The 14,373-nt window shown below is 43.5% G+C and overlaps 1 protein-coding gene across 5 annotated transcripts in view; it reads left to right on the forward strand.

The window, feature by feature from the left end:
• Positions 1–14,373, forward strand: part of nav3 (neuron navigator 3) — a 126,987-nt gene that overhangs the window by 67,597 nt on the left and 45,017 nt on the right. For all 5 annotated transcript variants that reach the window (XM_058077401.1, XM_058077403.1, XM_058077404.1 and 2 more), the window contains exons 8-9: positions 4,554–5,625; positions 9,563–9,678. In XM_058077401.1, coding sequence (XP_057933384.1) covers positions 4,554–5,625; positions 9,563–9,678 — 1,188 coding nt within the window. The remainder of the gene's footprint in view (positions 1–4,553; positions 5,626–9,562; positions 9,679–14,373) is intronic.

Below are 14,373 nucleotides of genomic sequence, written 5' to 3' on the forward strand. Positions count from 1 at the left end.
TACTTTAGTTTGAATGCTAGTCAGTCATGAATAAACAAATAGTTGTCAATCAAAGAGGTGACATTTGTTCCATTAGTTAACAATAGAATTCATTCTGGTGGGGTAGTTTTTGTTTGTGTGTGTGCAACTTCCTGTCCAAAGTTTATCCATGTATGTTCGTATAAATTGATAATAATCCACACATTGATGATACCACATATTATTTTATAATATAGAGTAGGGAGAGAGTAAGGAACAAGTGGAGCATATGCTATAAGAGTGGAGGTTTGCCCTGTAAAGGAGAAGAATAAAGACAGTCGCAGCAAGACGGAGTATATCTGTGTGAATGAGAGGCACCCAAGTGGAAGAGTGAGGTTACAGGGAGAAGAGATACAGAATGTGGATAATTTTAAGTACTTGGGGTCAACAGTTCAGAACAATGGATACTGTGAAAAGGAGGTGAAGAAACACATGCAGGCAGGATGGAACAGGTGGAGAAAAGTGTCAGGCGTGATGTGTGATAGAAGAGTTTCAGCTAAAAAGAAAGGAAAGGTATACAAAACTGTGGTGAGACCAGCTATGTTGTTTGGTCTAGAGACAGTGCCACTGAGGAAAAGACAGGAAGCAGAACTGGAGGTAGCAGAGATGAGGATGCTGAGGTTCTCATTGGGAGTGACCAGGATGGATAGGATCAGGAACAAGTACATCAGAGGGACATTACATGTTAGAGGCCTTGGAGATAAAGTCAGAGAGGCCAGACTGAGATGGTTTGGCTGTCCAGAGGAGAGATAGTGAATATATTGGTAGAAGGATGCTGCCAGGTAGGAGGCGTAGAGGAAAACCAAAGAGGAGGTTTATGGATGTACTGAAGGAGGACATGAGGGTAGTTTGTGTGAGAGAGATAGATGCGGAAGACAGGGGTGGGTGGAGGCGGTTGATTTGCTGTGGCGACCCCTGAGGGGAAAAGCCCAAAGAGAAAGAAGAATATATAATCCATATTGTTTTTATTTTTTAAATCAAAATCAACAAGCTTGGTTTTTTTCTTACCCATACTATACGTAGTAGATGGCTTGTGGGTCCTCCTGATGTTCCTTTCTTTGCAGATTACAGCCATTTGCGTGCCATCTATTCATCTGTGAAAACCACCACAACGAAAAAACGGCATGCGTGTGCGGTCGTCACCTCTGCACAGCTGGCCGCTAACAGCATGAATCGTGAATCGTGAATGTCAGATCACCGCTTTGATAAAGTTACAGTAAATTTTGTTCGACACATGCAACCTCTCTCCTCGGCACTGGCACAGTTTAGGGTAGGAAGGATAGACTGTGTGTTTCTGAAGCTGTCCCACCATCTGTTCCATGCGTACTGGTCAGCCAAGAATAGGGCGGGTCTATAAACCAAAGTCATGCTTTTAGTTTATTTATTTATATTTTTTTCGGGGGGGGTGCGCCATTTGTGTCAGTGTGCAAGTGCCTGATTAAGTTAGGCGTTGCATCAAAGGGCATCTGTTCCTGTGGAAGTGTATGTGTGGATTAATGTATGATTGGTCTGCTTTACATTAAGAGCATGCAAACACTGGGGATCAACTTAAAGCTCAGGGATGAAAGCTGCTGACTTCATCAAACTGTAGACAATAATTTATTTCCTGTCAAGCTGAGAGCAACGTCATATTAAAAGACTTCAAATCAATGTGGAGAAAGTAGCCGTATGTCTGTAAAAGTACCAAGAATGTGTGTTTACAAACATTCATATGACTCACATGCAAGTTTTTATTTGCCCATCTATCCATCACCGGCCACATGAAGTGACATTTAATTCCTTGGCCGGTGTGCAAAAAAAAGTCAGTTGCCATGGTAACAGCAAAGTCACTGCACGATGAAAAGTGGCGGGGCTGCGAAACAGCCTCAGGGGGCCGACGGATGGCGGGGTGGGCTCTCTAAAGATGGGGTTAATTGACCTGATACTTGAACATGCATTACTTACAACCTCTATCATTCACACCCATGTGTTACCTTGAGGGCTTCTGTCATGCACGGAATAATTATCCACACATGTCATTGCCTGATATTAGTCTCTATATACACACACACAGACACCTACAGAGTTGTTCTTTTATCAACAGGCAGACAATGCTCAGAGCAGATTGTCTTTGTCCATTGGATTGTATTGGTTGTGGTTCAATTGTCCTGGTGTGTCTAATGATGGAACCAGTGAGTGTATATTCTTGGCAATAGAATATGGAGCTCATATTGCATTTTACGTTTGGGAGCGTGCACCCAGGCAGGCGTTTTTTTTTCCTTCCCCAAGTGTTAAGGGATGCTGTCACACATGTAAGCCTGTTAAAAGAGTCTCGGTATACCAACCTAAGCTGAACCCACTTTTGCCTGCCCGAAGGAGCATTATAATGTGAGGGAGAGGGTGACTCACAACATGTAACCCCTTCCCGCTACGCTGACTGATTGACAGACATTCAGTTAAATGGCGCATAACTTCATGCTGTCAGCTGTGTCGCATTTTCTGTCGTTTTAGTCACCCCATCGTTGTTTTTTAGGGTACATATGCATAGCTGGAGAATGCACAGTGAGATACATTGTGGTCTTATTTGTTTAAGTATTTATGTAGATAAGGTCCCCCATTGTCTTTTTAATGATCGTCCTTCACTTGTTTGCTTCTTTTGAGAGAAGACGGGTTCAAATAGTCACTTTTTTCAACCTCCTTCCTCGTGGATGTGATAATCGTCCAATGTGCCCATATGCCCACAACATTTCACGGAGGACAGCTTTGTAAAGAAATGCAGGCTTCGCTACATATCTTAAAATAAAGCCTGAAGCTCAGCCATCTGTCCAGATGCTGGAGGTCAGCTCAAGATTTGTGAGTTAGAATTTTGGTGTTCCTTCAGCAAATAGGCTAACCTAGCATGATAGTCGATAAAAGTGTGAGTGCAATGTTAGCACTGTAGCACACATAGCTATGGGGTGGCTAACACAGCTCATTAGCATGGTCATGCTTGATGCCAGTGTTTCTAGGAGGCTATTGAGAATGTTGTGCCACGGGGTGAATATGGCTTTACTGGCATCCACTGTCTGGAATTGATATGCCCATTTTTGTAAACTTCCCTTACCATCCATCCCCAAATGTTCTCAGTTGGATTTAGATCACGGGAACACACAGGATGGTCCAAAAGAGTGACGTTATTCCTCTTTTGAGGCTGTTGAAAAAGCCAGATATTACCACACAGACGAGCCTGCAACATCTCTTCATAGACAGCTGCCCTTTGATGCCCCTGCACAACTTGAAGCTCCATTCTTCCATTGAAGGAAAAAGCACCCCAAATCCTGATGGGGGTGTAAAACATGTGTCACATCCCTTCTCATGCCAGCAACATTGGAAGTCATCAGGACCGTCAATGTTCATTTTTTTCTCCTCAGAGAATACAAATTTCTTCCACCTTTCAGTGTTCCATGTTTGGTGTCCTCGTGCAAATTCTAAACAGGCAATTTTTGTGGCATTGAAGGGGACTCAACCGTTCAAACCCTTCTCTCACAGATGGTTATTAGACTCCACTCAGGAACAGCAATAACCTTCATTTGGGCCCAGGATCATATTGTGTCTTGACATTCTCAGATCCTCGGATCCTCCGACTCAGGGCCGTTGACATTATTGTGTGTCTACCACTTGACTTTTTTTGTTCCATCACCCACAGGATCTTTGAAGAGGTTTCAAATGCCTGTCTTACTGCATCCAATCTCAGCAGCAGTGATGCGCTGCCAGAGGCTTTGCTTATGCAGTTCAACAATCCCACCACGTTCACAGAGAGCTTTTTTGCCTTTGCCATCAAGACATTGGTGTGAAACCTGAGAGAAAATGGCATTGAATGCACATTTTTGCCAGGATTTTGCCTTTTAAAGGCTGTGGTCTTAAACTTTTGACCATCTGATGAACCATCCTTTTCACATGATGGTTCTTTGCAATAAAAATGACTCTAAACTATAAAAGATTACTGTAAACATGAACAGAGAAACGTATACAATAAGAGTGACTGATGTTCCAGATTGATTAGTTCCAGCCCCAACAACAATCTGGTTGTTACTTTTGTCATTGTTGCCACTCAGGAAAGCACTGCCCTAGCGTTTTGGGCTGCCCAAGAGCTCTAACATTATCAAGGCACCTTCAGAATCGCTGGAGTAGTGACTATGTTGTAGCATAATGAAGCTAACTCTGTGAAAAGGGAATTTCCAAAGTTTCAGGTTTCTCAAGGTGTATTTTTTCAAACAATGTGCAAACCCAACCGGAGAAGAACTGCCTGTACTTCCAACTTCTAAAAATGTGGAAACCTAAAAATCCAGGAAGACTGTAAAAGTTTTCAGCAATAGAAAAGCTGAATTGTCAAACCATGAGGTTTGCCAAGAGGGAGTAGAGTGTTTCAAAGTTGACTTTAACTCATACACTTATTGTTGAATTTTATAGTTAAGAGTTTCATTCACCTCCAGGTATTATCCATGCTATAGTAGATGTTGTAGTGAAATGGCTGATTGGTCCTAAAAAAACTCATGATTTTCCTTTCTTTCTTCCAGAGGCGATGAGGAGCATCCCAGTACCCGGCGGGATGAATGGAAGCGGTGTAACTGGGACTGTTCCCACCAGCCTAAGTGGGCAGCAGCTGGCCTCTGCCATTCCCTCCCCCGCCGCTAGCAAGTCTTGGCGCAGCAAGTCTATGAACCTCAAGCACAGTGCCACTTCATCCATGCTGGCCAGCCCCACACATTCACCTTCTCCATCACCTTCACCAAATATCCAAGAGGGCATCCAAACACATGGTAATGATGGGTCCAAAGTAGGTGGACCCCAGAGGTCCATGCTGGAGAAGTTCCGTCTCATTAACCCTCGATCCGCCTCCCGAGTATCACCATCTATGGCTGAAATGGCTCTGCAGGAGGAGGATGACCTTTCAGAGTATGGTGAAGATGGACTTACGCCCACAGGGTCTGTATGCAGCAGCAGCAGTAGCAGCGCGACAGCGAAACAAATGCCCTCTAAGACCGCCACATCGTCTCTGACTGCAACAAGCAAGACCTCATCTTCATCCCCTTCATTTTCAAAGGGTTCTGCCAATGCCAGCAGGTCAGCGGCCACATCCAAAGACAAGGATGACAAAAGCAAGTCTGGGAGCAAGCTCCAATCCAAAGAGGAGCGGGAGTCTTTTGCGGACTCTACAAAGAAGACCTCCAAAATTGCCAGCCTTGTACCGAAGGGAGCCAAGCCAGGAAAGAAAGACGCCACAGCCTCCACGGGTTCTAGTGGCATCCCCAAGCCAGGACTTAAAGCCCCCTCTACAACTGGGGCAAAGCCTCAGGGTCAGTCGCAAAGCCAGGCGGGCTTAAACAGCGCTGCAAATCTGCGAGCAGGCGAGGGGGACAGAGCCAAGATGTCAAAAGGTGGGCAAGGTTGCTACATGCAACGCTCCAGCGGAGGTCCAGAGGGCAAGAGAACCAGCATGACCTCCTCCACCAGTACCTCAGCCCTGTCTGGTTCCAATGGAATGCTGGCAGGAGGAGGAGCGCTTGGGGGGAATGGTGTCGTTCAACTCCCACAGCAGCAACAGCACAACCACCCCAATACTGCCACCGTGGCTCCCTTCATGTACAGGTAAGACTTCTATGTTCCATCCAAATGTGGTTTCCTGATGTTACACACCCACAGAGATGCACTCAAGCTGTGTAAATTTGCCCATGAGGGCTGATTTTCTCAGACGACAGCAAACATAATCCAAGAAAAATTTTTTAGAGGAGCTGCCAAAGTCTCTCGGAGGCCTTTTGTTCTGAGAGAGAATGAGAGTTTGCAATCCCATTAAACACGGCTTAATCCCTCACCCCTTCTCCCACTTCTGTCTACCTTCTCGCTCTGCCAACGTTCAGCTGGCGCCTCCTTCCTCCGAGCATTAGTGCAACTTAGATCCCACACATTTAGAAAGTTTAAACCGCTGCAGCTGCTGTTCCTTCGTTGAGTGATAGTGTTATTTCTAACCAGGCGTCACTAGGTTCTGAGGACAGGGAGGACTTAGCCCTCTGGAGATGCACAGGATATGAATGAATGTAGTAGACCTTCAAAAAAATCAAAAAAACAAATAACGAACAAGAACCGGGATATAACTTTCCCACTTTTGGACATATTTAGTAGAGATACTCAATTGTTTTAGGCCACCATTAAATGTACACAAGTACACACAATCTGCACCGCCAAAACCGCCATTCAAGCTCTGCAACCATTCTGTCCAGTGGACAGTGATCAATTATATAATAATCATTATTGTATTATTAATTAGCCTATTATTATTACTATCATCATTATTCTTTTTCTGATTATTACTACTACTAACTACTAGTAGTAGTAGGCTAGTATTAGCCTGCTTATTGGCCTGCTTATTAGCCTTTTGCCCTATTATATGAAATTTGTCAGATTTTTTTTGTTAAAAAAAAAATCAATAAAAAATATCAAATTATTTGATGATAATAATAAAACTAAAGCCCCCCTAAAATAGGCCTAATGACGCCGCTGTTAAGTTGCAAACATCCTATCATCATCAAGTACAGTACATAGACAATTTGTGATTTGTTGACATTCTTGCTGGGCAATATTACTGAAAAAGTAGGGGAGAAAATAGGCACCATTTACTGGTATTATTTACTGCAGGGGTCACCATTTGACCAGTCCATCTTTGGGGCTTGCCAGTCCATTCTGAAAATATTAGGAAAAATAAATGCATTATTGAATCCACGCCCTTTCCTCCAACATACCTGACAACAAGCACGCATTTTGACCGCTGAACACGCCTGTACGCCTAGCTGATCTCCAGCTACACAATCTGCCAAGTCCCCAAATCAGAAAAACACAAAAAATTCCTTTAAAGTCATGTAACAGCATTAAATTCTCACTTTGTTCTACACTATACATCGGTATTTGCATCTGCTGTGTTCAGAGTATATCCTACACAAAAGAAATTCCCACACCCAGAAGGCAGTGTAGCATTCTTGGTGGGTAGAATCCATGTGACTCCAGTTTTCTTGACATTCAGGTTTTATAACGTTACCTTGTTCTCTCTCCTCCGCTTTGCGTGCAGATATTCTCCGCTCGGCTCCAAACTCTTGCATAATATCGCTTGCTCAGACTATCAGAACCTCTACCTTGCAGCCTTGTTTCTGCTCTGTGCAGGAAATATTGAAGAGCTTTGAAGCACAGAGAATTTAGTCCAAACTTACCACAGAATGTGTATAAATATAACTTCTATTTACTGCATAATGGGAATACTGGAGCTATAAAGTGAGGCCAGTTAGCTTCCTGCACACTGGTACCGTATTGGGGTTTTGGGTTACGTCAGCCATGTTGTGGAAATCCATCCTTTAAAGAGAAATGCAGGCGGGGATTATCGGTGTCAGTCAACAAAATGGAGCGATTGCACATTTAAGCTAATCCTCACCTGTGCTGACTCGATTTGTGGGCTCTGAACATGCCAGTAATTCTGTTGTCACATCAGCCCTGTTTCTTCTTGCATCATCTGCAACCATCAGCAGGTTGGTCTTAAGTCTAAAAGCCTCATGTGGTGTTGCAATTTACCACCATTCTCAGTCCAGTTTTGGAAATTTTCATTAAAAACGGCATTTTTCTCTCCCCCACATACACTTTTAGGGGAAGTTTGGTTCATGCCACACCCACGCTTAACCGAGTTGACCTAATTTATTGGAATAAACACAAACAAGGTTTACTGGCCGGATTTCATTGTTTTATTCCTAGAATCACATGGATATCACATATTGCAGGAAGTGCCTGGAGTACTTCTATGCTGATTAATGCTGACAAGACTCATTACATAATTCAATCAATCTTCATTATATAAAGCAGGGGATGTTAACAGCAGAAAGTAAAAGTCAGTATTCGTAGTAAAAGTGTTTACAAAGCATCCTCTAAATGGCAGAATCACCATCTCATAAATATGAATGACTTATTATTGCAGCAGCTATCTGCCTTCCCCAATTTATAACCCATTATTTTGGGTCTAAAGTGTTGTGCATATCAGCGATAGAGAATAAATATGAATGCACCGAGGCAACGAAAACAAGATTTTTCACATGCTTGATTGCGTGACAGTTTTTATCTGCCTCTCTGCAGGTATATAGTGTGTATATTCTATTTGTCCTGCCATGTGTATGTTTATGTTTGTGTGCATGTGCGACTGTTATCATCAAGTGTACTGGACCCCATCTTTGTTACTTCCGACAGGACTCTGATTACACACACGTATTGCACACACACACACACACACAGAAAGTGTTTCATCTGAGATGTCCCCTCCTCCCTTTTGAGGTGTCCATCTGTTGACTGTAGCAAAGCTCTTTTATCACCGCAGACCCACAATCCACTGCCTTATTAATATATCAACATGAGGAAGACACTGTTCCTTATTCCTTCTTCTTGCTGCTTTAATCAACCTTAAAAGTCAATAAGTGGCTCTCACCATTACCTGGTAGAAATGTGTTTTAAAAGGATTTGAACCATTTATTTTAGTTTTGCTGCATTACATTTCCCAAAGAAAGCCATTTAAAATGACCTTTTTGATCCCACATTCATGTGTTACCTTTTCCCATTTAAACCATGGCGCAAAATTTCTTTCGGTAATTAAGTGCATGGTGTTATTGATGTTGGATAATGGTGGGTATTTAAAAAATAAATTGTGCAAGATATGCATGTATGTGTGCTTCATTAATTCAGGGTTTTTTTTGCAATGCAATTCATGTAAATATTTTTTCAAGCCGATAATGATACCAATAATTTCCTGCTTCTCAAGACTGATAATGATAACCGATAACTTTTTCTATCTATTTTGTTTCAATTTAATTCAGATTTAACGGCAGTGAATGTTTGTTTACGAGTTTACATTAAGACAGGCTGTTAACAGCTGTTAACAAGAAAAAAGGAGCGCTTGATTTTCTCATCAGAACAGTACAGATAACCTCACGTCATTGGATATTTTTTTTTTAATTTAGGTGTTATCTGAGCTATTGTTTAATGTGGTAATTCTTCACTTCACACAATTGTCTGTCCGATATTTAGCGTGCACCTATCATTTTAACATCATTTTTTGAGAAGCGGACATTTTTTGTCATTTGATATCTTTAGTGTAATTGTAGAAATAGCTAGTTACTGCACAAATACAGCCTCAAGTGCCTGTCAGAAGGGATGTATTTTAAGCCCAACATATTGCAGACCTGCACTGATTTAGAATTCTTTATCAGTAGGCATGATTAAAAACAAGCTTTAATGTGTACATTCGGGTAAATTCCATTTACTGTATATATTATGTATAGTCTTTGTACATTATATGTTGCTCTAGTACCAGCAGCAACACAACAATAATGAAAATAATCACAATTACTGTCTAAAAATGCCCTTGATTCTATATAACAGTAATTCATTGTGTATTAAACTCCATTTGAATATAATTATCATCCTTGGGGAAACTGTTCCAAAGACTTCGAGGAGGGCTATTTTATTTTCTCCTCTTCTCATGATTTATTTTGTGTGCCTCCAGGACATTCTCAGAGAATGATTGCACCATGGTGGCCCCGGCCGACCCCTGCCTCAGCCCCACCAAGGGTGAGCTGGTCTACAGCAAGACAGCCAAACAGTGCCTGGAGGAGATATCAGGTATGGGGAACAACACATGGTGGGCTTCTCTACAGTGTGCAATGTCAATATACCTCTGTGCATTTACACACAAGATTAGACACCCTTGCACTTGGGGGGTCTGCTTTATCAGTATCTGTGTTTGGATTCGAGGAGGGAAGAGGGAGTCCGCTGAAGCATTAAAGGAAAATGAAGGTTATACTTGCAAGATAGACACTGATGTGGTTCCTACAAGGTGCTAATCGTGTCCTTTCAATGTGTGTTTGGAAGGTGATGGGTGTCTTTTTATGTCTATTTGGGCATCGCCCCCCTCCTGCGCTTGTGTTGTGCCGTGAATGGAAAAGGTCAGCACTGACAGTCAGACACAGAGAGCATCTGTGGCTCTTTGTTTACACCCCCACGGCTGCCATCGTCTGTGACAATCCCCACACTGCGTCACACACGTATGACACATGCAGAGCAAACACAGCTTCACTTGCAGGATAATCCAGTAGAAATATAACGTGCCTCTTGTGCTTTGTCCCTGGAGTTCTGGACTATATATGTGGTAAAACATGCATGATGCAGCTGATTCTCTCATCTCTTAAGTGCATTTTATAGATTAAAGTAAAATAAAATGAACAAACATTGAATGAACTGCTTGTCATGTGAGATTTGGAGAAGAAGTTGGAAGTGGCATACCAGACGTTTCGCTTCGACCGTGGCTTTTCCCAGGGTTTTAATTTGGAGGGTAAAATTAGACTGCAGCGCCGTTCGTAAAACACTTGTTGTTTGTTGTTGTCACAAATCCCGTTGCCGTTTCGCATCCTTTAGTTTGTGAACTCTTTTTTTTTTTCGCGGAGAGGAGGAACCAAGTAGTTCTGCTGAAGATACCATAGGAGAATTTTCTCAACACTGAAGATGCAGATGAACTTTTTGACTTGGAAAAGGGTGCAAATGTCCTGAAAGTTAGTGTATGGCTCAGGTGCTAGAGTGGTGTCACAACCTGAAGGTTGTACATTTGATGCTCAGTAAATCAACAGATGCACTCAAATGAGTCAGAGCTTTTCTTCCTGTCACTCACGCACAGAGACCTGTTGAAAAACAGTGTCTCACAGGTTGGACAAGTTAGCAAACAACAGAGGGGAAGTCATGATGCCAATTTCGTTATTGAATCTGATATTGAAAATGTGATCTTGGTATGGTATGCATTGGTTTGTTTGGGACACACTTAACAAGCTACATTAAGGAACGTCACATGGATGATTCAACAACACAGTTCATTCACAGCATATCTATGACTTTACTTTAGTTTACTTACATTTAATCATTTACACTTGAATTCCTGTTGGGCTGCACGGCAGTCGAGTGGTTAGCGCGCAGACCACACAGCTAGGAGACTGGAGTTCAATCCATCTCTGTGTGGAGTTTGCATGTTCTCCCCGTGCATGCGTGGGTTTTCTCCGGTTACTCCGGTTTCCTCCCACATTCCAAAAACATGCTAGGTTAATTGGCCACTCCAAATTGTCCATAGGTATGAATGTGAGTGTGAATGGTTGTTTGTATATATGTGCCTTGTGATTGGCCAGGGTGTGCCCCGGACTGGTCACCAGGATAAGCGGAAGAAAATAAATGAATTCCTGTGTTGTCACCAGTGGCTAATTAAAGACAAACGAATAGAGAATGTGTAGCGATGGATAGATAGATGTTGTAGAGCTGTTTTATAGGCAGCGTCATCTTCTGGTCTGCTATTTTAGATACCATGACACACGCTCAGCACAGCATGGCATATTTTTGGTTGTTGAAGGGTGGATTTTTGCAAAGTGTCAAGGGACACTATAGCCCTGTTTCAGAGTTTGTCCAACATGCACATGGTAGCTGGGGGCTAATAAAGCTTGCACTGATTGATGAGTAATATGTTGGTTTTGCCATCTCATTGCTGATCCACGATAAGCTGACAGACTCAACGTTAAGCGCCTCCAGATAGCATTTAATTAAGTTGGGCAGCAGCAAGGGGCGGTGAGCTTACAGGTGCACTATCCAAACAACTCGCCCTGCGAGGGAACGAGATGGAGAGACTGCGACGGTAAAGGTGGAGGGATAGTTTGAGGGAGGAGAGATAAGGAGCTGACAGGAGAAAGGAAAAGAATGAGGGAGGGGGGGTGGATTAAGAGAAAGAGAGGATGCTCAACAGTGAGCGAAGAGAGAAAGAGCGATGCGAGTCCTCTAGCTGTGGCTCCACCACCCGCTCATTCTCCGCTGCGAGGAGACCGCCACAGAGTGAGGAGATGTGTAGCGGCGAGGTGGTAATTATGAGCAGGAGGAGAAGGGGGGCCAGATAAGAGTGAATGAAAGAAGACTGTCGTTTAATAAGAGAGGAAAAAGAGCGTGCAAGGAGGAGGAGGAGAAAAGAGAGGGAAAAGGGAGATGTAGCGAGTGGCTCATTCACACCCCTGACTGTGGTGAGAGAGGCAAGAAGACACAGCATGAGGACCGGCGAGGAAGCGGTGAAGGAGATAGATAGTAAAATGTGATGGAGACTATGGACTATCTGGATTATCTACCTGAAGGGGTTTTTTCTCTCACCTCAAACCCGGACCACAGTTCAGGAGGCGTGGGACACGTGTCTCTACCTCCTCCACCTCCATCCTTTGGTGTCATTCGCAGCAACAGTCCAGCCAAGATGAATACACTGCAGGTGGATGTACGCGCACACTTCGATTTACCTGCTGAGCCAAAGGCAGCAAAGAGGTAAGCCGGAAAAAAGGGAGGGGTTCCGTGAGAAGACATGAAGAGGGGAGCAGAGTTCTCTGTATATCAAGGGGGCAGCCCGGCTCGGCGGCCTCCCCAACCCCTTCCGGACAACCTCAACCTGCGGATCAAGCAGCGCTCCCTTACCAATTTAACATTGCACAGCGATGGCGAGCAACGGGTGTACGCTTTTCAGCTGGACAAGCCTCCGCCTCGCCAACCTCAGAGCTCTTCACCATTCCCTTCTTCACAACGGGCGGGGGGCAGCCTGCAAGGAAGCCCCAGGAAGGAGGCGGTTACTCGAAGTGGAGGCACCCGAACCCGATCCCTGTCACTCTCCCTCACCAAGGTGCTCTCTCAGTCTGAACACTCACTCATCCCTGTCCCTTGGCGGTGCACAGCTGCAGGCGGAAGGCCGCAGCGTGCTTCATACAGCGGCCAACCACGGACTGAGCCTGTTCACAAGGCCACAGAGGAGGCAGGCACAGATGAAGATGGCAGCAGCGGGCGTTCTGATGAGGACGCGGCAGTAGGGACGGGTGGTGGAAAGAGAGGAGGCAGGGAGAGGGATGGTGGCTATTGGGCAGAGGAGGAGGTTTCAGGTGGAGGGCCTCGTGAGGGGACGGCTCAGCTGGATAAGGATGTGATTCTCACCATGCTGGGCGACCTGGAGCAGGTGCTGCACAAACAACCTCGCCCACGTAAGTCAGCTGTCGCATTAGATTCCTTGGCGATGACACACTATTACCGTGACATTTACGACGCCCTCTATGGGTTATGCTCAAAATGCTAACATGCATACATACATGTAGCACAGGTGTCCACAAATGTTGTAATCGTGACATACATGGTCGTTGCCTTATGGGCACATACGGGAAACCACACAGTCATCCCTCACCATTTTGCAGTTGGAATTTTGCGCCTTCAGTATATCACATATTATTGCAGGTTTGAATTATCAATGACCAATGACCAATGACATTAGGCTACTTTTGTGGCCGTCCATCTCACCATTTCCTGTCCACACGTCTGGAAGACATTAATTGCAACACACACTTGCACAAGTGTTATTTATATCATAAATGTATTATTTTCTCGAGTAATATGAGTGTAAAGATGACTATAGGGGTGTTATTTAATGTCCAGAGGGCTCTGTTAATGTTAAACCCTTATTTAGAAGGCCGTAAACAGGTTTCAAACAGGTTTCAAACAGGTTTTATATTCTCTTAAAAAAAGAAATAATCATAAAGTAATCCTACTTTGCGGGATTGACTACCATGGTCGTGACTGGAAGCAAATAACTTGTCCTTCTTTACTGCTGCCTTTCTGTGTTAAAATTTTCCCATATTTGAAATTCCATAAGAAATTGAATATCCTCTCTCAAAGTCCACTCATTATAATGCATCATGCCGTCGGTCCAATCAGACTTTTTCATACCTGGCATTGCAGAATTCATGTCTTTCCTATGCCAATTAAAAGCATAACGAATGCACGCAGATTCCCTTGCATATCATTGCCTCGTTTATTACATTTGAAGCCATGCTCATCCATACCAAGTGTTGCAAAGCAGATAGCTAGATCGATAAATAAATATTCATTAAGGCTGACTAAATCTTGCACCACCTGTATAATTAGCATTGTTTATTTAGCTCAAAGTCTGTAAATGTCGCCAGTTTGTATTGCAATCAGATGCTGTACTTTGTTAGTATTCCACAGGAGTGAGTCCCAACTAACAGTCATTCTTGACCTATGTTTGTTTATACCGCATTTTTAAAAAGCCATTTCTTGGTGTGGACCTTTGAGCACAAAGCACGCCTGCAAGCTGTTAAATAACTCCCTGCTGTCCATACAGAAATTGTGTGCACACTTAGATTGGAAAATGGTGGGTTTAACAGGGATTTATACAACATAGAACAGATATGGTGTGATTGAATTTTCAGTAATAAATATGATGGGTTAGGGTTAAGTAAGTTCTGTTTCTTCATA

The sequence above is a fragment of the Doryrhamphus excisus genome, chromosome 7 (genome assembly GCF_030265055.1).
Source record: "Doryrhamphus excisus isolate RoL2022-K1 chromosome 7, RoL_Dexc_1.0, whole genome shotgun sequence".
Lineage (NCBI taxonomy): Eukaryota > Metazoa > Chordata > Actinopteri > Syngnathiformes > Syngnathidae > Doryrhamphus > Doryrhamphus excisus.